We start from the raw sequence: 22736 nt of genomic DNA on the forward strand, positions 1-22736 counted from the left end.
CCCGAATTCCTAACCACTTTCGAGAAAAAAATTCAGTAAGTGGAGAAATTTTTCGACGAAATTAAAAACTTTCAAATCATTCTGAAAAAATTATTTTTACTTTCAGGGGTCAATTACAATCATTTTTGGTCAAAAGACATACCCTCGAAATCCTAACCACTTTCGAGAAAAAAATTCGTGTAGGTGGACAAATTTTATTAATAATTTTGTTAATAACTTCTTATCGAAGCTTCAATCAACAAATTGGTAGTCTTGATTCTCATCTTGTTTTGTGGCCAAACACCCTGTATATTTTTTTTAACACTTCTTCATATTACCGGAACAATTCGAAGGAGTAGCAACGAAGTAAAAAGCTTGCTCGAAAGCACTAAAATCGAAACTTTAATCGGTTTTCTTTCGTTTTTCCCGCACAACAAACTTCCAAACGGCGATTCATAGCGCATTTAACTTGCATTTCGTTCTTCATGCACACTCATGCCTCATCAGCGATATATCTCTGCACCTTTATTTACAAAAACTTGTTTGTTCAAACAGGAAAGGGATCCAAATTCAACCCATCCGGTAACTAAAAGCTTATATCTTAGTAGCTGTTAATGTTTCATGTGAACATCGATGGTGTTTTGCTTTCAATTACTTCTAATTTTCAATGTTCTCTCGACAAACATTTATTGCTATGATTTCGTGTTCTTATTTCTTTTTAACTTTAGCTGTTAGACGTAGTTACTAAAACTACGATGTTTGAATGTTCGAATTTACCATAGGGATTAAAATTTATTCCGTAATTTGCATCGATCTTTGCTACATTTTTTATTTATTTCACATATACTTGTGTCGTTGTGAAAAGTGTTTCAATCAGCAAGCTTTGTTTCATCGATCATCGCTATTTTATTTTCGTTGAATAAAATTATATCTAAATTATATTCGTAGTTCAAAGAGTACAGAAACATGTAAATAATATAATTTTAAGACACAAATATGAACAAATTTTATTCCAAAGGCCAAAACATCCAGTGTCTCGATCGAAACAATAAAATCAGGTGTTCTATTCTACGATCTGTATTTTGTACAATTATTCTTACTATTAGAATTTCTTGTCAATATTTGAAATCTTCCATATTTCTTTCGTACTATTTCGCGAATAAATACACGTGCTTAATTTCGCCAAAGATGCAACCCTATCTTCACGGACACAGGGGCCTGTATCTTCGTAGTTGCACACTTTTTCCCCATTTTATTTGGCCCTTGCATTTGAACGCTTGATGCGCGTCGAGGATTACCATAAATGAATAAACGCTGAATTTTAACGGCAGCGCACCACCAATCGTCCCGTCAACGTGTCAGCTTTCGTTGTCCCGCGATAAAGCTTTACATCTCCCTCGAATTTCAATTCTGTTCACTCTGCATCGTCACGTGGCTCCCAAGAGAAGGCTTGAAATTTGAAAAGTGAAAAAATCGTGAACGCGAACACCCGCCGAAACGAAAATAACTTTAAATCGCGGACGTCGTTGAGTTTTTCGCGGGCCGTCGAAATTATTAAACAGATTTTGTTATTATCTGCGCGAAATTGATCGCGAGAACAAGTACGGGGCAAAATCATTAATTCGTTAAACGGATTACCCGTCGCGTCTCGATCCAGCGAACTGTTATTCGAATAAAAATGTAGTCGTTACTCATCGTAATCTATCGCCGTTATTAATTTTCGTTAAAGGAAATGTGAAACAGTTTTTTACCCGCGAACTCCGCGAAAATTTATTTCGAACGGTACGAAGTATCGTATATCGCGCCCGCCATTTACATTGTCTCTATAAAGTTATGTTACACGAGCAATATTTTCTGGGAACGCGAGATCCGAATTAACAGTTTATAGTATCGACGTCGAAATAAATTTTTTATGTCATTGTTATTGCATCGACGTCGCTCTATTTGCTCTACGCGTGGATCGAAACGAAGCATCCGGTCGAAGGGAAAGCCGCGTGTAATAATTTTACGCGACTCGCGGTTACGAGTTTTTACGCTCCCCCATATTGTTCGAAGTTAATTATGCTCGTTGCAAATTTAATGCCGCGTCATAATGCACCGACCCGCGTTCGTTCTTTTCTGGCTCGCGCGCGGGAACGGTAAGGAGAAAAGAAAAAAGGTAAACGCTCGTACGAAATACGAGAATTTTAACGTGAGAAACGAGGAGCATGTTCTTACGATAATAAAAGGAAATATAATTCCTACAAGCAGGTGCAGTTTTTACGCGGCGGCAATAAAACAGAGTTTCCTTTTGCGTTTACCTAGAAAATAAGCTTTCCCTTTATCCCCGTTAAATTATATTTATTTCACCGATTCCCTCTGAATCTTCATACGTTCCAATTCGCCGCATATTTTTAACCGACTCGAAACAGCTTTCACCAACCATGATGTTTATTTAACAAATGAATACATTATACGTAGATTTATTCCATTTATCGATGTAAATTGTGTTTTAGTATTCATTGATATACAAAATGTGGTACGCAACTGTCGCCACGATGTTTCAGGTTAACCAATTTTTAATCGACTATAAATTAGAATATAAACAATTTTAAAAATATTCACTTGACTTTTCTGAAAGGCAGAGACGTTCAAGTGATTTTGATCTCAGAAATCTTGGTTCGATCAGTGTGACTGAAATAGTACACTTTGAATTGAATCCAAAGTTTCGTTAAAATTTATGAGTCCTGTGTGGGTTTATTTTCTTTAATAACATCAATGATTCATTCCAAACAGTCCTCGATCGTCCAATTTAAATATGTATTGTACCGATGGATATTATTACCGTAATTTAACGTTTAATTATTCGTAACAATGTTATCTTTCAGTCTGTTATATCTCGAGGCTGTTTTACTCGTGGCACATAATTCGCGAGTACTTTAATTTCGCGAACGAATCGAACCCCGTGCATTATTCTAAAGTTTATCGTAAACACGCGCGCCGATTCGTATTTTTCGATCGTGAATGCTGACGTTTCGAATTCCTTGGGGGGAAAAAATTTCATCAGACGTCTCTCGATCACGAGCGAAATCGAGAAAGAGATTAGGTCTTGGAACGATGTCTATAAATCCTTTGTATCCGCTTACCATTAGTTTCGATGCCTTTCGTTTCCGATGTGGTTCGTGAACCCGGTAAAACGACTGAGCTCGTCGTTAATAATTATCGTGGCGACCGAACCGAAAAGCCCTGCGGATTATGTCGGTATATCGGCAAGCTCGAAACGAGCCAAGGGATTAAGAAGCGGCAAACGACAGTTTATTTTTATTGTTTTTGGCCAAAGGTGACCACCAGGCGTGTTTAGTATAATTATGTTCAAGTTATGCAAGGATTACGGTCGCGATGGGCTCGCGCATCTTGCAACGGTACGAGATTAGACGGAATTATCGCCCCTCAATTAAGTTTTAACCGTGGAAATTATAACGATCGATTACACCGATCGATCTGTAACGCAATTTTTCACTGAATAATTTTACGATTTATTGTGACAAGTTTCTTGGAAGGGACAGATTTCTTGTTTAATTTCTTTCTGTATTCGAATATTTTAAGATTACAATTGCTTGTATATTTCTCAGTTCAACGTCATTTGACACTTCATGCATATCCATTCCTACCATGACCGGTCGAATGACAAGTTTCTCTTTTTCGAGGCAACGTACTGCTAATGTTTGCATTATATCTATAGAGTGTTGTGTTCTGAAGTTTATTTGTAAGGTATCTTTTGCTTTTATGTCGCATATATTTTCTTAAGCCGTGCATTTTAAAAATCTGTACAAAAATATTCGATAATTTTACTCTAAATGTGCATAGTACATTCACTTCATACGGAAAATTAACAAACTATGTTGAAATTTATTAAGTTTCATCGGGTAGAAGATAACATTCAATTGAGAGTGAATGTTCAAGTCGATAACGTAGTTAGTTCCAGAAAAAACCAATTATTTACGAAAAAATTCGGGCTACTAATTAGGAAAACATCTTGTATACAAATTTAGATTCATTTTCAATTGAATGAACAATTTGTAATCCAGTTTTATCGTACATCATTCGTATAATCGATAGGAATTGATAAAACATTTTTGGGTGCACAGAGTCAAAGTAAATTTCAAAATAAACATAGAAGACGGCATCAAAAATAATAGTTGATGCAGTCATCGGATAGGGGATGAAATGTTCTTTAAAACGAGCGTTCGTACAAGTCGATAGCTCAATTAGTTCCGGAGATATGACGTTTCAAAGTTTTTGTTTACTTTTCATGGTTTGCGTCGCGAGGTCAATAACCTCATACAAATAGTAAACATTACGTCATTCAGTCACGACTCACGTGCACGAGAAAGAGAAAGAGGTCCGACGCGTCAGACGGAGACAGAGATAGTAGAATTAAAAAAATTATCTTTTACATAAATTACGATATCTCCAAAATGGAAAGTCGAATCGACATGAACCAAAAACCAAAAAATTAAATTTAGCTCTATAACGATTGCTTTGAAATTTCGAAAAATACCCCCGGAGAAAATATTTGATTTATCATAGTTATCGTCCCTTCCAAATTACTTTTCTCTATCTCACCTTATCTTCGATTCTAACAGAGACATTTCGATGTCCCGTTTCTCGTAAGTAATTCAATGATGAGTAATTCATTTGACACATTTAATCATTCAATCTCGACACGATTAACGTTCCCAGTCGGTTCTAGAATGATCGTGAAACTGCGCGCCAAAGCGAGAGACGCGATTTCAAAGTTGCAGCTTAATTTGCGCCCGAAGTAACACGGTATTTTTGCCTTTTGTGTCGTTTCAGGAAGCAGAGATGATTATCTAACCGTGTCTCTGAGGGACGGCGGTGCCGCTGTGGGGATGACGCTGGCCAACGGCAGATTAGATCTTCATATAAAGCCGGGGAGAGTCCGGTTCGACGATAATCAGTGGCACAAGATCGTCGTGCACAGGAAGGTTCAAGAGGTAACGGATTCGATCCATTTCGTTTTACGCTCGACGATTAATTAAAATCAAATAACCGCGCCGACTTGGATCGATTGTTTTCGATCGTTGGGGTACAATTTTGCACGTTCGAATCGAACGCTCTTCCCGCGTCAAAGAGGTCGACTTCACTTTTAAATTTATCCCCGTACAGGGGGATGAAAATTTTTAATCGTGTGACGTACGAGCTCGCGTTTGCTTGATTTATTCAGAAACGACGCGAGTAATTCTCTTCTTCGTCGCTTATCGATCGACGTCTTTTAATAATAAATTTTGAACGAAACTGACAATTTTCATTCAGAGAATTCGTTTCTCTCGCTAGTTTACTTTTCCATTTTTTGGCCGTGATATATTCAATAACTTTGCAGATGCTCTCAAGAATATTACATTTTATTTTTAGTTTAAAATACACTCGTTGCCAGATATAGCTAAGTATTTCTAAAATTATTCTTGCTAAAACGGTGAAACGTTAATTTATAAAATGATAAATATTATGACGAAGATTCAAACAGAAACTGAAGGCTTTACGACCATAAATGGCGATCGAAACCATTATTAGACCATGTTCCGGATAGTCTGAGAATTATATATTCTTTTAAATCGTATCACCGTGGCCATTCATCAAACATCCAACTAACTGTAACACTGGTTTAAATTTGATGCGCAGATAATTTTGGTTACAGGTTATATTCGAAATCCTTCCACAATATTAATAGATAAATTCGTTTAACAGAAATCCGTAATCCGGCGTGACGTATCTCGCGGCCATGTTCGCGTACGCGGGATTAAATTAAATTTGAAACGTCCGGATAAATTTAACAATTCACCACGTTTTTTATAACCAGTGATATCGAACCCCTCGAATTATTGGTATTAATTCGCGAATACTGTTTTCTCGTAGTTGCGATCTGCTCGATACGTAGGCATTAAATTTTAATCTTTCGCGATAAATACATCGTAGTAATCCTCATGAAATATTAATGGACGGTTCATGAAACATTAATATTGCAACATCGATGCTGTAAGTTGGACGTGTACCCTCTTTGATCTTACTTGGGTACGTAGTTCCCTGTACGTGCATAGAGGGGAAACAATATCAACGTATGCGCTCGATGGCTGTTTTTAGCCTTGCACGAATCGAAATATTTTCCAATAGCTGTCGCGTTTCTTACGCGCAGTTTCATTTCCACTGATAATTGAAAATATGTCAATATTTATCGGCGACAAGCTCGTTAAATTTGGCTGTAAATACAATTGTACCTCGGTGGAGACCTTATCGATACTTGCCAACCAGACACCATCGTCGAATGTAATCGTAACAGCAATTTTATACGCGTGTACGTTCCATCTCTTCCATATTCAACGTTAAGTGTAAAACAAAATACAATCTACGATACGGAATTTAACGTCAGTTATTAATATTCGCAACGATGTCAGGTATTAATAAATTAGTCGATTAGATTCACGGTTTCGTAACATTTTAACGTAGATTCACCTATCTAGAATATAGTTTTCTACGAGATTCTTAAATTTAAATATGGTTCAAAACGTTAATAGATGGATTAAAGTATTCTTGTCATAGTCTCCCCATACAATTATCTAGTTTTTTAGAAGATCTCATTTTACATTTTAATATGTTAACGTTAATAGATGGATTTAAGTATTCTTGTCATAGTTTCTGGAGATACAAGTTCTGACGAATAAGTCAAATTAAATTTTCAATATTAACAGTAAGTTTAAAAATTATATTGCGTTTACGTAACACTTGTCTTTGTGATCGTAGAATATTGTTTCACTGATTTAATTTCAAACCATGTGCACAATTTTAGTTTTACTGACCCGAAGAATATTTTCTGAAAGCATTTTATAGTAGGAGTTACGTAGAAATACGGTGTACTGTTGGATATAACGGATGTCTGATCATAGACCATTCACTACTACTGGTTCCACGTGTAACTGTTACTTATACTACTTCGACCGTGCTGGATGGAATTGCGTCTGACTGTAGACCGTCCATTGCTACTAATACAGTCTGTATACGTCGATTAGACTACTTCGGTCACATTAGATACAATACGAGTCCGACTACACATGCACTACTATTAATATCGTCCGTTGGGCAAACTGTCTGCTATATTGAATGCAATATGGGATTGACTAGACGTACAACCTGAACGTCGATACTCTTACATAGAACGATCACTTCCACCACTGTTCCCTGTATGTGTTTACCTATACACTTTCAGGGTTACAATTGATACAAACGTGTCAATTTATTGACTTGTTCTACTACGATTGTAACTTCTGATAATAGTTTGATGCGATTGGCAATCACCGAATCTGACGTGAATCTATAAATCTGTAACGCGTAAATTGAACTGCATAAAGACACAATTCGTCCGTATCGATTTTACACGACCCGGAACGAAATTCTGAAATATTTAAAATATTAAACGAGATCGACTGTCAATAAGAAATTTACGTACGTTAAAATAAACAGTCCGCGACACCGTGTCGTAGTAAAAAAAACATAATTCGTGCTCGTCAATTTTACACGAACCGGAATTAAATTATGGAGCATTTAAAATATTAAACACAGACAGTTACGGGATGGAATTTCAGTGAAAAATTGAAGCGTATCGAGGTAAATATATTATCCGTGACACCGTGTCGTAGTACTCTTTGCGTTACAAAGTGTATTCCACTCGATGTGCCCTGTGTTCGCGTCAAGAGCGAAGTTTCCCCGGGCCTACGGCTGAAAACGGGTTGCCTTGTTCGTTATTAACCCTGTTAAAATCGCAAACACACAGGAGTCAGGCCAGCTCCGTTGTGTCCAGCGCGTGTGTCCCGAAGCAAATAGATCGACGAACGGACGTGAGGGCAATATCGTTAGTGTGTCCTGGGTATACACTGGCATTCATCGCGTATTACGCGCCATAGGATAGGTAATGCAATTATTTACGCGTTCCCGTCGCAGGATAGGAGGGGAGGGCACGCCAAACGACCGCCATATACAGTTCATCGATTTAACGCCAGCGTTCGTGATCCTTGAATTGATCCTGTCTACGATCCGCGAATTTAAGCAAACGTTCGGTTCTGTTTTCGTTTTTGCGTAGCCACGACTAACGCGTAATTTCCACCGTTTAAATTCCGATCGAGTCTCTTTGCACGCGTCGACACGGCCGTGTTAAATAATTTCCAGCGGATTCTGAATGGAATTTGAACTAAATTCCTTGATCCTGAGCTTTCGTGCTCTTCGTTCTCGTCGGGAAATTGATAGTCTTGCGTCGAACAGTTTTGAGGTACGGTTTTAATTGACTCGAGAGTTATTGACGCACGCCATTAACGTATCGATGCGAGTCGAATGAAATTTGACACCCACTTAATTGAATTTATGACTCGCGAGGGAAGAGGCGATGGTAACACTCGACGATCGGTATGAACGTCAAATATAATTAGCGATTAAAAAATGTTGGAAAAGTATGGTTCGTATAGGAGCATTATAATTCACCAAAAATATGACTAATAATGAAGAGTTCTGGATTGTGAAATATTAAAAAGATAAGGTTATCAAAATTGAATGGCGTTTAATGTTTGCTGGTGGAAAATAATCGTTGGAATGTGTTAATATAAAAATTAAAAGAAATCCAGAACATAATCTGAGGAACTTCGCTTCAGTGACAATACTTGAACAGTACAGACTGTAAGAGAAATCGTGAAAATTCGTAATGTAATCGATAGTTGTCCTGTGTTATTTATTAACCTCTTCCCGTACTTTAGCGAGTCAGACTCGTGATGAAGATTTTGGCCCAAACACGAATATCACGCGCGAGGCTCGCGAACAGAAGGTCGACCCAAACGTAAACATCACGAGCCAGGCTCGCGGACAGCAAATCACGATCGTGGTTGAGTTTCAGTTCCTATCAGTACGCCGCAAGAGTTGGTCACGATTCTTATAACCTCTGTTACAAAGCAGTTTATCATCAGTCTGGTCTGTTTACCGCGCGTTGACACCTACCGTTTGAGCCTGGATTTCGTCGAGCTAAATGCCACGGGAAGAGATTAATGTATCAGGTAACACAAAATTGCCATTTCTACGAGTCAAAATGAAAAGCTCTCTATCGTTGAAAAACTAGATTTGCTCCATTCAAATTTTCCACCATTGGTATTTCCAATTTTCAAATTGAAGTAATAGTTCAAAGAGCCCCAATTGCTATTTTTTTCTTTGATCGAGGAATGCTTTATTCTTTAGAAAGACCATCGACGATGGAAATAGTAATACGTTGAAAAAACGTTCGGTGAATTCATGGTAGTCGCAAAATTTCATAGCCCAATGCATCCGGACAAAAAAGCAACATCGCTGTTATGACCCGCGATGCGCGAAGTCGAGCGTTGTCGCGCAGAAATATGGGTGCATGTTTGTTAATCAACGCGGGGGTTTTGAATCCATTTTGTCTTGTTGACAATATGATACTGTTGCTATTGTTTGACCCGGGTTTAAAAGAGAACCAGTGAATGATACCTTTCACAAACCATCACAGTCGCAATAATTGTTTCGCCGTATGTTTGGGAGCTTAACCAATATCCATTTGTTGTTCGGATCGTTTTCGATCGGCGACCGTCTCTCGACGCAGGGAAATAATTCTGTTCGAAAGCTGGTCCCCTCTGTTACGAATTTTAATCAGTCGTTAATCGTTCGTTAATTGGTGCAATTAATATCTTCCCCATTGTGACCAGAAACTGAGCGATTATGGCCCAATCGCGGTGTAACTATAATTGTAAATCTTTAAAGTAATTTATCGTGATCAGTTTGCAGTTTGCCTGTCTTTGGTTGAGAGTTTACTCTCGATTTCATTCTTGTTGGAGAGTTGGAGAGAGAAAAACAGTCAAATGATAGTTTTCGTAGTCGCCGCCAGAGGGCTACGCTCTTAACTCTCTCGCAAGTATTCGAGCGACCCTCCTGCCCATATATACCACGTATATAAACCACAGTCGAGGTATACGAGGGGACCTTTTAGTGGACTCTATCAGTAAGGTAACCTTTTTAAAGCCTATTTAGTAGATTCTATCAGTAAGATAACCCTTTTAGAGTCTGCTTAGTGGACTCCATCAGTAAGGTAATCCTTTTAGAGCCTGCTTAGTAGACTCTATCAGTAAGGTAACCCTTTCACAGCCTACTTAGTAGACTCTATTAGTAAGGTAACCCTTTTAGAGCCTACTTGGTGGACTCTATCAGTATGGGAACCCCTTCAGGACCTGCTCAGTGGACTGCATTCCTCCCATTATCTCGTTTACTCGTTTCTTTCGCGCAGCGACTCGCCAGCAAACGCGTTTGCAATAAAGGACGGAGCCAGGAGATTCCGGGGTCTGTTTGGAGAAACAAGTCGAATCATCCTTAATGCCAAATCGATCGGGACGATTACAGGAAAGCGGGCACGGCGATCGAGCAGAGCAGAGCAGCGTGTGCGCTCGGGGAAATTAACCGAAGTGCCGTTACTGCGAACATTAGCCAGGTCTGCATGGCATTGGCGACCTAATTCATGCGCAGGATACCTCCTTGCACATCCGCAGCCCTTAAATCGTTAGCATGCACCGTGCCGCGATGCATTCCCCGCGCGGCTATCTCCGATACAAGATAACGTATAGTCGGCCAGAAATAGATAGCCCCTGAGCCTCTTCTAAGATCCCACGCGGCAAATGAAACGCGATTATGTCCCCGTTTCCTTCTGCAAGATGGACGGCCCCGGGATCGGTGTCGGGCCGAATTCGCCAGAGACGCCGTGATTTAAAGCAATCATCGATTCACGGGGTTCGATTTATTAAGCAGCCTCCACGATACTTGCAATTAGGTCTCGAGAAACAAGAGAAACGTTTAGTAAGATTGATTTGGGCAGCCAAGATCAGCCACGAGATTCTCTTTGCGCGCAAATAATCCTGGATTTTAGATTCACAATTACTGGATCGAGAACGTGGAACACGTTGAGCCTTTATAAATTGATTCAGAGATATTGGTGAAACGACAAAACCATCGTTTCGTAAACAATATTGAATATTTTATTTACAAAAGGGAAGGTATACGCGAACGAAACATTGAATGGCTTCTTTCGATCGATACGAGGTAGCCTGTATTTGTTATAACTTCTCCCAGTCCAGACCAATTAATTACGGTTTAACTCAAAATCCTCGTGCAGGATTACGTTCTACAGAAGGATGCAACGAAGTTCATCGAGTTTTCGAAGCTCCGGTTAAATCCCTCGAAAACCACCAACTAGAAAGTTACACAAACCTGAAACAAATCGCCTGGCTAAGGAGGATCCTTAGGATGGATCGTGTTATGCAACCTTCCGCTTTGGGGAATCCTTAAATCGTTATCGTATATCACGCCCGTTGCAAAAGTTATTCTACGATCAAAAACAAATTAACGATTTTAAAAATACGCGGTTTTATAGGAAATTTGCGGGTTTTAAATTTGGTTTGAAACGTTGGATCGTCGTGGAGTCTTTGAAAAAGGAAATTTCTCACTAACATCATCGATTCCATCGGTTAATTGTTACGTAGCTCCTCAGAATATAGAAGATAGCAATCTCCCCATTGGAAAAGTTTTTCTACGATCAAAAACAAATTAAAATCACAGAATATTATATTTTACATCGTGTTTGTGAGGATCGATTTTAAAAATACACTACGATTTTAAAAATACGCGGTTTTATAGGAAATTTGTGGGTCTTAAATTTAGTTTGGAAACGTTGGATCGTCATGGAGTCTTTGAGAAAGGAAATTTCTCATTGACAATATCGGTTCCATCGGTTAATTGTAGCTTCGCCATGATATCTCTCTTTTTCGTTGGAACTCGCCTGATTGCGGAAATAAAAAAGGAAGTTTCTACATCACCGCGAACTGTCTGTTGGACCGACCAGCATGCCCGGAAGCGATGTTAAGAAACTTGGAACTTATCGTCGAAAGTTTGACAGTTTCAATCTAACCGGCCGGCCTCTGAATGTACGCAGGCAAGTTCACTGGTTCCTTCCTTGATAACTAGTTCACCACTTCCTCCTTGTTGAAAGCGTGTCTCGCGAATATCGGCTCTGGCAACAATATTCCGATTGCCGAGTTCTACCCGTTGCATCTAGGAATGGTCGAAACGCGTGAAATACGTGGCGCGAGAGGAATATGACCTGACCTCGAAATACCGTCAAATCTCTGATTTTAAATTGAAAACAGTACTGCTACGATCGTTCGTTCACTCTTTCGAAAGATCAGAATCGACGAACTCTAATAAAATTAAATTCTATGCCAATATAAATCTACATACAATGCCTACTTTCAATTTTTATTTTAGACTTCGTAAGTTCACTCAATACATTATATTTTGTGTCCATTAAATTTTCTCTTGTAATTTCTACGCCAGATGAAATTAGTTAAAAATTTTAAATGTATCGAAATCAATTTTATGTATGTATGAAGATATAAAATGAAAAATTTTTAAGTGTATGGAATTTAAATATTCGAAATCGATTTCATGGATGTATGAAAATATAAAATGACAAAATTTTTAAGTGTATCGAATTGAAATATTCGAAATCAATTTTATGGACGTTCGAAAATATAAAATGAATATCGTACATCGATGACGACCCGAATGTTTTCGAGATATTTGCTTCTCTACTAGAATTTATAACGAATGAACGAGCTGGAGGAACGTAAAATTATTAGCTACTGGACGGTGATTCGTTGAAGAATTGATGTCTAGTAATAGGACGTGTCTGCACCCGATTATTAATAATTTCAGGCTCCTACGAACGGTCGAACAACCGGCATTTACGTCGAAGTCAGCATATAATCGTCTAAAAAGAGACGCCCACGAGCGTGTGCGTGCTTCACGCGATAATCGTGCTCGTTTCTTTTTCATTGCCCCACGTACCGCTCTTAACGTGCATCGCGGAATGTTTGCTTTAGCTTTATCTAATAAGCACCAATTACGGAATAGTTCGAGATATTTTTCAGTGGTCCATTACGTCACGAATCGCGTTCGTTAATGATGAGACCGAACCATCGACACTCGTTGAACCAATTTGACGTCAAATAATTATTTCTGCTTTCCGGCCTAGATATCGGGAACAAGTAATCGAAAAATATTTCAGAAAATTTTTAATACGTGAACGCGTCTCAATATGTTATATTTTGCTTATTACCTATATATTTTGTGCCCATTAAATTGTCTACATTGTAATTTATACGCAAGATAAAATTATTCAGCCCTGTAATTATTTTGACCATTCAAAAAGAGAGAATATGGAATATTCTACATTTATTAAGCAAAATAATTAGTAAACCCATCAGGTAAATTTTTTTACGAAATTTATATATATATTTCGTTATGTTTCATGTCGAGAAATGTAATTTGTTCGTAAGGTAACATTTTTTGTACATACTAGGGTGTTCGGCCACCTCTGGGAAAAATTTTAATGGGGGATTCTAGAGGCCAAAATAAGACGAAAATCAAGAATACCAATTTGTTGATGGAGGCTTCGTTAAAAAGTTATTAATGTTTAAAGTTCCGACCGTATTAAATTTTTTTCTCGAAAATGCGCAAGATTTCGAGGGTATGTCTATTGACCAAAAATGATTGTAATTGATCCCCGCAACCAAAAATAATTTTTTCAGAATTAATTAAAAATTTTTCTTTTCGTCGAAAAATTTAGGCACCTACCCCCTGTTGATTTTTCTTAAAAATTAATTTTTCATTTTTAGTAATTTTGTTTGACGCCCTACAGAAAAGTTGTCTAATACTTTTTTGTAGGTAGCCATGAGCTCTACTTCAGAAAAAAATTTCATTGAAATATATTCACTATTGTAGGAGTTATGGCTGTTTGAAAATTGGACCATTTTTATGGAGTTTTTCTCATTTTCCGGGGTCAAGGACCAACTTTTCGAATATTTTTAGAATTTCTACATATTCTTCATCAAAATACGCGTAGTTTGCTTTTCTAAACATCAAAATCGTCCAATCCGTTCAGAAATTATGATGTTTTAAAGATTCGCAGGAAAATTCAGTGAAACATATGGACGCTATGGTCAGACATGAATTTTCAGTAATGAATTTTTTTCTCGAAACTGAGTAGGATTTCGGGGGTATGTCTATTGACCAAAAATGATTGTAATGGACTCCCGCAACCGAAACTAATTTTTCCAATACGATTTGAAATTTTTTTTTTCCGCCGAAAAATTTCACACCTTCTCGAATTTTTTTCTCGAAAGTGGTTAAGATTTCGAGGGTATGTCTATTGACCAAAAATGATTGTAATTAACCCTCGCAACAGAAAATAATTTTTTTGGAACGATTTGAAATTTTTTTTTTTCGTCGAAAAATTTAGGCACCTACCCCCTGTCGATTTTTCTTAAAAATTCGTTTTTCATGTGTAACTAATTTGGTTGACGCTGTACGGAAAAGTTGTCTAGTACTTTTTTGTAGGCATCCATAAGCTCTACTTCCATGCTAAATTTCAATGGGATACGTTCACTATTGTAGGAGTTATGGCTGTTTGAAAATTGGACCATTTTTATGGAGTTTTTCTCATTTTCCGGGGTCAAGGACCAACTTTTCGAATATTTTTAGAATTTCTACATATTCTTCATCAAAATACGCGTAGTTTGCTTTTTTAAACATTAAAATCGTCCAATCCGTTCAGAAGTTATGACATTTTAAAGATTCGCATAAAAATTCGGGCAGACATTTCTGGCCAGAAATGATATTTTCGGTAAGGAATTTTTTTCTCGAAAATGGTTAGGATTTCGGGGGTATGTCTGTTGACCAAAAATGCTTGCAATTGACCCCTGCAACTAAAAATAATTTTTCCAAGACGATTCGAAAGTCTTTTTTTTCACCCAAAACTTTCAGCACTTACTCGAATTTTTTTCTCGAAAGTGAGTAGGATTTCGGAAGTATGTGTATTCACCAAAAGTGATTGTAATTGACCCCCGCAACCAAAAATAATTTTTCTAGAACGATTTGAAATTTTTGAATTTAATTGTTAATAACTTTTTAAGGAAGCCTCCATCAACAAATTGGTATTTTTGAATCCCCCATTAAAATTTTTCCCAGGGGTGGCCGAACACCCTGTATAATCATAATTGAATATCACGAATTATATATAATATAAAAATTAGGAGAATTATACATAAATGGAAGATCTATATATAAGAATTATATAGAAATATAAGAGTTAACGAAACAGTAAAAGAAATTGGATGCTATATTTTTTATTGTATTTTCGAGCACGTTTGACCGTTTAATCCAGAAAAAAAGCGATCGATGCGCGGTTAAATTTACGTGTCCTATAAATGGGTCACTGGCATCAGCGCGTATTTAAAATTGTACTAAAATAGAAGGCGTACTATTCCGAGGAGAAAAGTAGACCTTCGTTGCGACTCGTATTGGGTCAGACGTTACAGTCAGCCCTCGTAAAGCAAAATTACTCGACTCTGTCCACGTTCTACTTACTCGTGGTACCATATTCTTCCACTTAATCCGAAACTGTTCCTTTTATCTCTACGCGACACCCGCTTTTTTCGAGAACGTTAACAATTATAGCTATTACAAGGAGACAAGGTGGCTCTAGTAACCGTGCCGAGCTATAGCTTCGCTCCAAGCGAAGATAGAAACACTTTGTACGGAACAATTTTTAATAACCTCTATTATCTTATACACTTTACTACAAAGTGTGCCTGTCAAAGTGCAATTGCACTTTCTCAGAAGCACTTCGCTGTTTATACAGGCCTCGTGGAGATTTTAATTTTACGCCTGAAGAAGACTGCAAACTCTTAATACCTTTATTTTGGCCCGCAGAATCACTGAAATAATTACTGTTAGGGGATGTTCTGATATTTTATAGGGGACATTTTTCTGCGATCGAGGAATTTCAAATATAGTTCGAGGAACTCCGGATCCAGACCTGCCTCTAGCAATTCATCCGTGTCGCGTCGAATACCTTATTTCCCGCGTTAGGAATATCCCCGACGAAATTGTGGAATACGTTGCATGCTTGTCGATTGGGAGTCGAGCTTTCGATCAAAGAGACGTGCATAGCTCTCGTTCGGGTATGTCAATAATCGATTTGACGTCTTTTACGCCGCCCAGCAGTCGGTCCCTCATGATTGATGAAACAACCGCCGTGACGTCAAGCGATTATATCGCGAATAACGCGACGCATAAACGATTGGATATCACGGCGGTTCTTCCTTGGCGTGAACGGTGACGCCGCGGGTTTATTTCCGCGAGCCGGCGTTCCCCCAGTCGCCATAATTATAACCAGAATTACGTAACGCAACGCGTAACGCCGAGTTATAATAACTTATCTCAACCGTGATGCAACGTCTTCATTGTTAAGTAAATAATGGTTTCCATTCAGGATACGATATTAATACCGCGGGGGAACTGGGCTAACGGCGTTGTTCGTTATTTATTCCACGATGAGGGAGGAAAGGGTGTGTGAAAATGCATAGAAACACGTTATCGGGGTATTTATTTCTTCGATATTTACTGTGGAGTGAATCAACAACGGGATACTTTGCCTAGAATAATTGATAGATTAAACGATTAATTGTCTCGATGAATTTTTAATCGTGAATACTTCATTTCAAAATTCCGTTAGCGTTCGATAATAGTTTTTTGTATTTCTTATTATTTTCATGCCGCAATTTTACACTTTCGAAATTAATTTCTCAACTTCAACTTTCCTCAACGAAATTAATAGATTAAGTGATTAACTGATTCGACTTAATTTCAAAATTCTTTCAGTGTTCTATAGTATGCTTTTTTATAATTCATATCGTCACAATTTTTTCATTGACACATTTAGAAATCAATTTCATGCAATTTTAAAACGAAACTGTTCTTAGTGTTCGATGGTATGCTTCTTTATAATTCGTATTATTGCAATTTTTAGATTGGCATATTTAGAAATAAATTTCATGCAATTTTAAAACGAAACTCTTCTTTTGAAACTGTTCGTGATGTTCGATAGTATCCTTTTTTACAATTTGTATCATTACAATTTTTAGATTGGCACATTTAGAAATAAATTTCGTACAATTTCAAACCGAAACTGTCCCTTCGAAAATTTCTTATTTCTTATTATCTTCATACGCAATTTTACACTTTCAACTTGAATTTCTCAACCTCAACTTTCCTCGACGATGCTGGAAATGAAACATTCTCTGTTTTCTTTTGAATAAATAATATCGATAGGACAATAACATGGAACACGTTCGTTAATTGCAGTTGGAGCAACGTGTCGCTTGTTATTCGGTATTTGCTCGCACGAGTGAATCTTTCGGGTGGGTTCGTCCGCGGGAAAGAATTCGAGAAGTCGTCGGCGTCGCAGAGACGTTTGAACGAGATCTCGAGTGGGTATTTCCCAGTCGTTTGCCTTTTCAGTTCCTTCCGCGTCCTTTCCAGCCACCCGAGACGCGTTTCAGCCCGATGAATGGCCCGAAAACGATTAAAGCCACGGAGTATATATGCGGCGAACGATTAAAAGGTGAAACGCAGTATCGCCGGGGAAAAGCGTCGTTTGAGATATTGGAAGGAATCTCGAGAGACGGATTCTTTAAAGACGAGGAATTACGGCTGAACGGACGCCGCCGGGTTTATTGGAAAATTTCAGAACGGGATAGTTGTTCCCTGTACAGAGGATCCTGTCGTACTCTCGTAATTCTTTTTCTTTTATAATGTCATCGAGTTATCTCCACCGCCTTCTGAAACCGATCGCGCAAAAGTGACATTACATAAACGATATTTTATTTCTGGCGACAGCGAATTCTATATCGCGTTGAAAAATTTTGTTCGTTTCGTGAATGACAATTCTTTATCGAGGAAATTCTTAATCGAGTCCGTTGTATCCATTGATCACGTAAGGAGCTGGAAAAGTGGCTTGAAAATCTTGGAAGGAGGCACAAATGGGGACCCTTTATCTTCGAACGTTATCGATTACGTTCGTTTTCAATCGTCGTGCCCGCACTACTTAGTCTCCCGAATCCCAGGATGAATTCCTCGACAGATTAGCTGCCATGGTCCCCATTTGGAGATCGCACTTATTTAAACCCATCGCGTGGATTTTTTTTCAATCACTGCATCTGACACATTCCGTGACATATTGTTGCTTTGCGTGAATTCGAATTTTGTCAAAGTTTCAGAGAAATATTGGCTGTTAATGGATTGAAGGGTTAGTGAAATATTCGTGGTTCTTCAATAATTAACGACGCGTTCGAAACGCCTGCGCTTTCAGAATATGGAACTTCTGTTACGGCGATTAAATTAATCTTAAGGGCTATATACGTTTAATTTCGCCAGAATTGCACGAGCGTAACTCTGGGCATAAAGAGAGAGGGACAATATGGTAAATTAGAATCACCTGAAATTGAAATTTCTTTGACATTTTAAGATATCAATTGAAATCGAAACGTTTGAGCAGATAATTATTTATTTCGTCATCTATATGTAATCACTATACTGCAGATCTTTATATATTTTTATTAATAGAATTAATGAAATGGGAGCTTTACAGTTGTCTCAACTCCAGAATATAATAGTTCGTATTTTATTTTAATTATTTCTTATATTTTTGCATGTTCTTTGCATTCCATAGTTTTTACAGAATTAAAATTTCCTACAGATGCATAAACATCCGCGTTCTAGTAATCACTGCTTTGCTAATAATTTTACAACCGTTACTCTCATCGTCGTTATTCCCATAATTAACACCACTTAAAACGCCAACATACCCAAATCTGCATTAAACCTTCCACCCCCGACGTTATTAATCCCCTCGTAGACACCCTTAAAACCTGCCAAACATCTTCCTCGAGCCTCCATTTTCTACAGCAAGAAATTCATCAAACAATTTCCATCGTGAAAGACAAACGCGAACTTCCCTTCAACTTCTATTTCCTTCGACGGCGTTTACCTCCAGGGCTTTGTTTAACCTTTTGTTGCTTGAATTTCCGCGCACTATCGCATTCAAACTTCCTATCGACTGATACTCGGGGGTTGGCTGATTCCAATCCTGGGCTCAAAATGATTTTTATTCAATTATAATACAATTAACACTTGCAAGACTCGAAACTCTCTCCATTCCTGTTGCTATCTTGCTCACTTCTGTAATAACAATTTTTCTCGAAACGTAGATTTCTGTGTAACCAAATAAATCGCGATTAATGAAACACATTTTGATCCATGGTTTTCCTCGATCCGTGCATCTAAATTACGTCATTCTACTTATACGAGACTCCCTTCAGCTTCCTTTCCATCGATATGTGCCCATTCCCCTTGCAACGAGAATATTGCTCTCTTTAAAAACGCTTTCATACGCCCGCGGCGACGTCTTAGGAACGCATAGACGTTTTGTGAGCGGCATTCAACCGCCCTCGCCGGGGAAATATGTGCTCATTTTCTCGAATCTTGTCCCTCGATCGTGCGTTGTGCCCCGCGGGTGACTCCGGTTTCCGCTTCGGGGGCTGAACGCGACGCGTTAATGTAAGTCGTCACGCGTGGAAGAGAGACGCGAAAGAGATTGGGTGTCTAGACACCCCCACCATGGCGGAGGTGTGTGGATTCCTGGCGTGCTTTACTCGTTAAAGGTAAAAACAACGATGGGAGGAGGGGGATTAGGCGACCAGTGACGAATGTTTGTCGAGGCGTTATCGTATGCTGACACAGCGTGAATCGAGAACAAGCAAAAGCGACATCCAAATGGTCGATCGTTTCTGGTGTGCCTCCTCTTTAATCTGAATTTTTAATTTTCCTATCATTAGAGGAAAGTATCGCGATCTAGAAACATTTTTTACGGTTAGACGTCGCGTTTCGATTGTTATGCAATTTTGTTCGGCGTTCGAAGACTGCTTTGGGTAGTCTGAGATGAATAAAGAAATAATTCTATAAGCAGAAATTAATATTCATTCTTATAAAATATCAAGAGATATTTTTTAATCAATGTTGAAGTTCAGTTTGAACATTACTGCAGATGTCTGCACCAACCAGGGCAAACGATTGACTGTTTTTGGTAATCTGGAATGAACAAACAAATAATTCTACAAAGAAAAATTAATTTTCGTTCCTACGACCAATGTCTGATATCTGAATATCAAGCTGTAAATTTTACAAATACGATCAAATTTTAGTTATTGCACGTTTAAGACGTATCACGAAACATGAAACACGAAACACGAAACACGAAACAATATTAATTTACGTATGAGAAATGTAAGGAATCGGATAAAGTACATACGCAATCCAAGTAAGTACAATTTATTTTTATATTTCTCTGGTATCGTGCAACGAACACGCAAAGTTACCCACCCATATTTAAAAATGTTCTTCCGTGCCAGTTAGTTCGGAGAGTGGCGTTCGAAGGTTTCGCGAGCACAGGGGTTGCTCGAAATAATCACGTTCGCGGAAGTTGTCAACAACGCGGTCCACGAAAACGGATTTTCGCAGAAGGCCGCGAAAACGGATTTGCGCGTTTTCGCGGAAGAGGCCTCGACTGCTGACATTTCGTCAGCACGCACGATTCCAGTTAATGCACGGCACTTCGCGGTAACGTTCGTTACTGGCTGGAAGCGCGAATTCTTGATGACGTTTCACATGCAAACGCTGCGATCGATACCGCGTTCCCGCATAACTGTCACGAACGGGACAAAGAGACGGCTCAATCGCGATTATCTAATCTGGACTCGCGCGACCAGCCAATTCGAGTGTCGCGAATTATGCAGATGTTGCACGATTGTTCAACGTTTTTCCGCCGTTTCGAGTCGTTCGACGCCCGATTACAGAGAGCCACGCTGCGACTAACTGCGATCGTTTGTCCTGGTTTCTGCAAAACGTCGACCAGTCCGCAGTAATTTTCAAACTGGACTTCACAAAAACGTCCGTTGGTATTCGTTGGTAGAATTATTTGCAGAACTTCACAAAAATGTCTCTTATACATTCGGAGGAAGGAAGATTATTTGAGACTCTGAAATTGTGTACCTTCGTGGAAAATTCTCTATTGGTTGTCGTATGTCTCTAAAAACGCTTTGGAGAACGAGACAGGACTTGTACACAACGGACGAAGTAGTTTTCGAGACAGAACTCATTGAAGTTTCCAACCGAGGACTGTGTGAACTATGAACCGAAGGGCCACCGAACTCTTGCAGTCTCGTACGCGACGTTGAACTTTCGCTGTTCGTGAACTTTCATCTTTGAAGCGTTTGGACGTCTCGCGTGTCGACTGTAAATTGTACACTGGTATCAATTCCATACGCCACCGTGGAAGTTTCAGTGATTGTGTACGATTGCTAAGCCATTTCTCGTCAGTGAATATTGTTTGAAGGAGGGATTCCAAATTTAGATCGCGATCATTGAAGAATAATAATTACTAATAGTTTTTTAAATGGATTATTGACTTTTGTGCGTGCTATTTACTTCTCCTAATGTATTGTAATAAATATTGCTAGACATTTTCAAGCAGAAATACTTATTCATAGAAAAGAAATGAAACAAAGAAATTATTAAAGTATATGAAGATGGTTAAATTAAAATAGATTTAATTATGCTCGACGTGGTCGAATAGTCTTCCCTTTAGTCCCGTTTCAATTCTGGAAAATAGGAAAATGTTATAGGGGGCGAGATCTATAGAATTGGGTGGGTGGGATACCATAGTAATTTTCTTCTCACTGAGAAATTCGAGAATTGAAAGAAAGTCGTGCCAAGATCTTCAGTTAGAATGGCTCAGCAGGAACCGAAGGAGACGTTTACTTCGTCAGCATCGTGTGCAATGATTTAACGACGATCAGCGAAAAAATTTTTCACGAATTTGAGCAATTGTTATTTTATTCCTATCTTCCAGGCCGCAGAATTCTTTGGTTCCTTTTCGTAAGCTCCATCTTGATATCTCTTGATTATGTCAGTTTATTCTATGCTACGATCCTCCATTTTAAATTATATCAATTTCTTTACACAAGTCCATTGGACGATCATTAATATTTCCAATATTTTTTATTAAAATTATTCTTCTTTTTATTTACCATCTCTCTATATTGATATGAAAGATGTTCGATTTTAATTTATAAATGCAAATTACTCGTAAACTGTCAGCTACGTATGGAGTCCACAGAGGAATTGAAATTAAACTAAAACACGTTAAATTGCAGCTTTTTTAAACTTTCGTTATTATTATAGGCCTTTGAAGGATATTTAATCTACTTTAAATCTTTTAACTTATTGGCCAATTTAACGATATACATTAGGGTTATTATCTGGATCAGATAATCATTAAAAACAGCTTCCAGTATCTCCAACTTTCTATCTGCTCATTTTTAACGTTGAATTTATAATAACGCGTTGTCAGACGATCCATTATAGGCGCAGCTGACACTGCTAACATGACCAAACTTGAACATTGATCGCTGGCTAGTGATAAACGTGCAAGAATGCCATTAAATAATAATCGTGCTATCCATCACAAACTGTTATCCATAAATGCTCATCGAAACTAATTTTCAAAAGGGATTGAAGTTCTTAAAGTCGCGAAGGATTATTAAATTTACAGGTAAATTGAGAAGAAAATAACTAAACTAGATTTCACTTAATTCTTCAAAATTTAAACTCGTGCAGTCCCAAAACTGCTATTATTTTCTCCATAACTGAGTCATCATTGGAAGCTGCAAAGCTTCCTCTTTGAAATGGTTTTTGGTTTTTGTCGATCG

The 22736-nt window shown here is 38.2% G+C and overlaps 1 protein-coding gene across 2 annotated transcripts in view; it reads left to right on the top strand.

Annotated features, from left to right (window-relative positions):
- Positions 1 to 22736, top strand: part of Nrx-1 (neurexin 1) — a 503500-nt gene that overhangs the window by 232947 nt on the left and 247817 nt on the right. For both annotated transcript variants that reach the window (XM_076781599.1, XM_076781600.1), the window contains 2 exons: positions 535 to 561; positions 4816 to 4976. In XM_076781599.1, coding sequence (XP_076637714.1) covers positions 535 to 561; positions 4816 to 4976 — 188 coding nt within the window. The remainder of the gene's footprint in view (positions 1 to 534; positions 562 to 4815; positions 4977 to 22736) is intronic.

Source organism: Colletes latitarsis, chromosome 14 (genome assembly GCF_051014445.1).
Source record: "Colletes latitarsis isolate SP2378_abdomen chromosome 14, iyColLati1, whole genome shotgun sequence".
In the NCBI taxonomy this organism is placed as follows: Eukaryota; Metazoa; Arthropoda; class Insecta; order Hymenoptera; family Colletidae; genus Colletes; species Colletes latitarsis.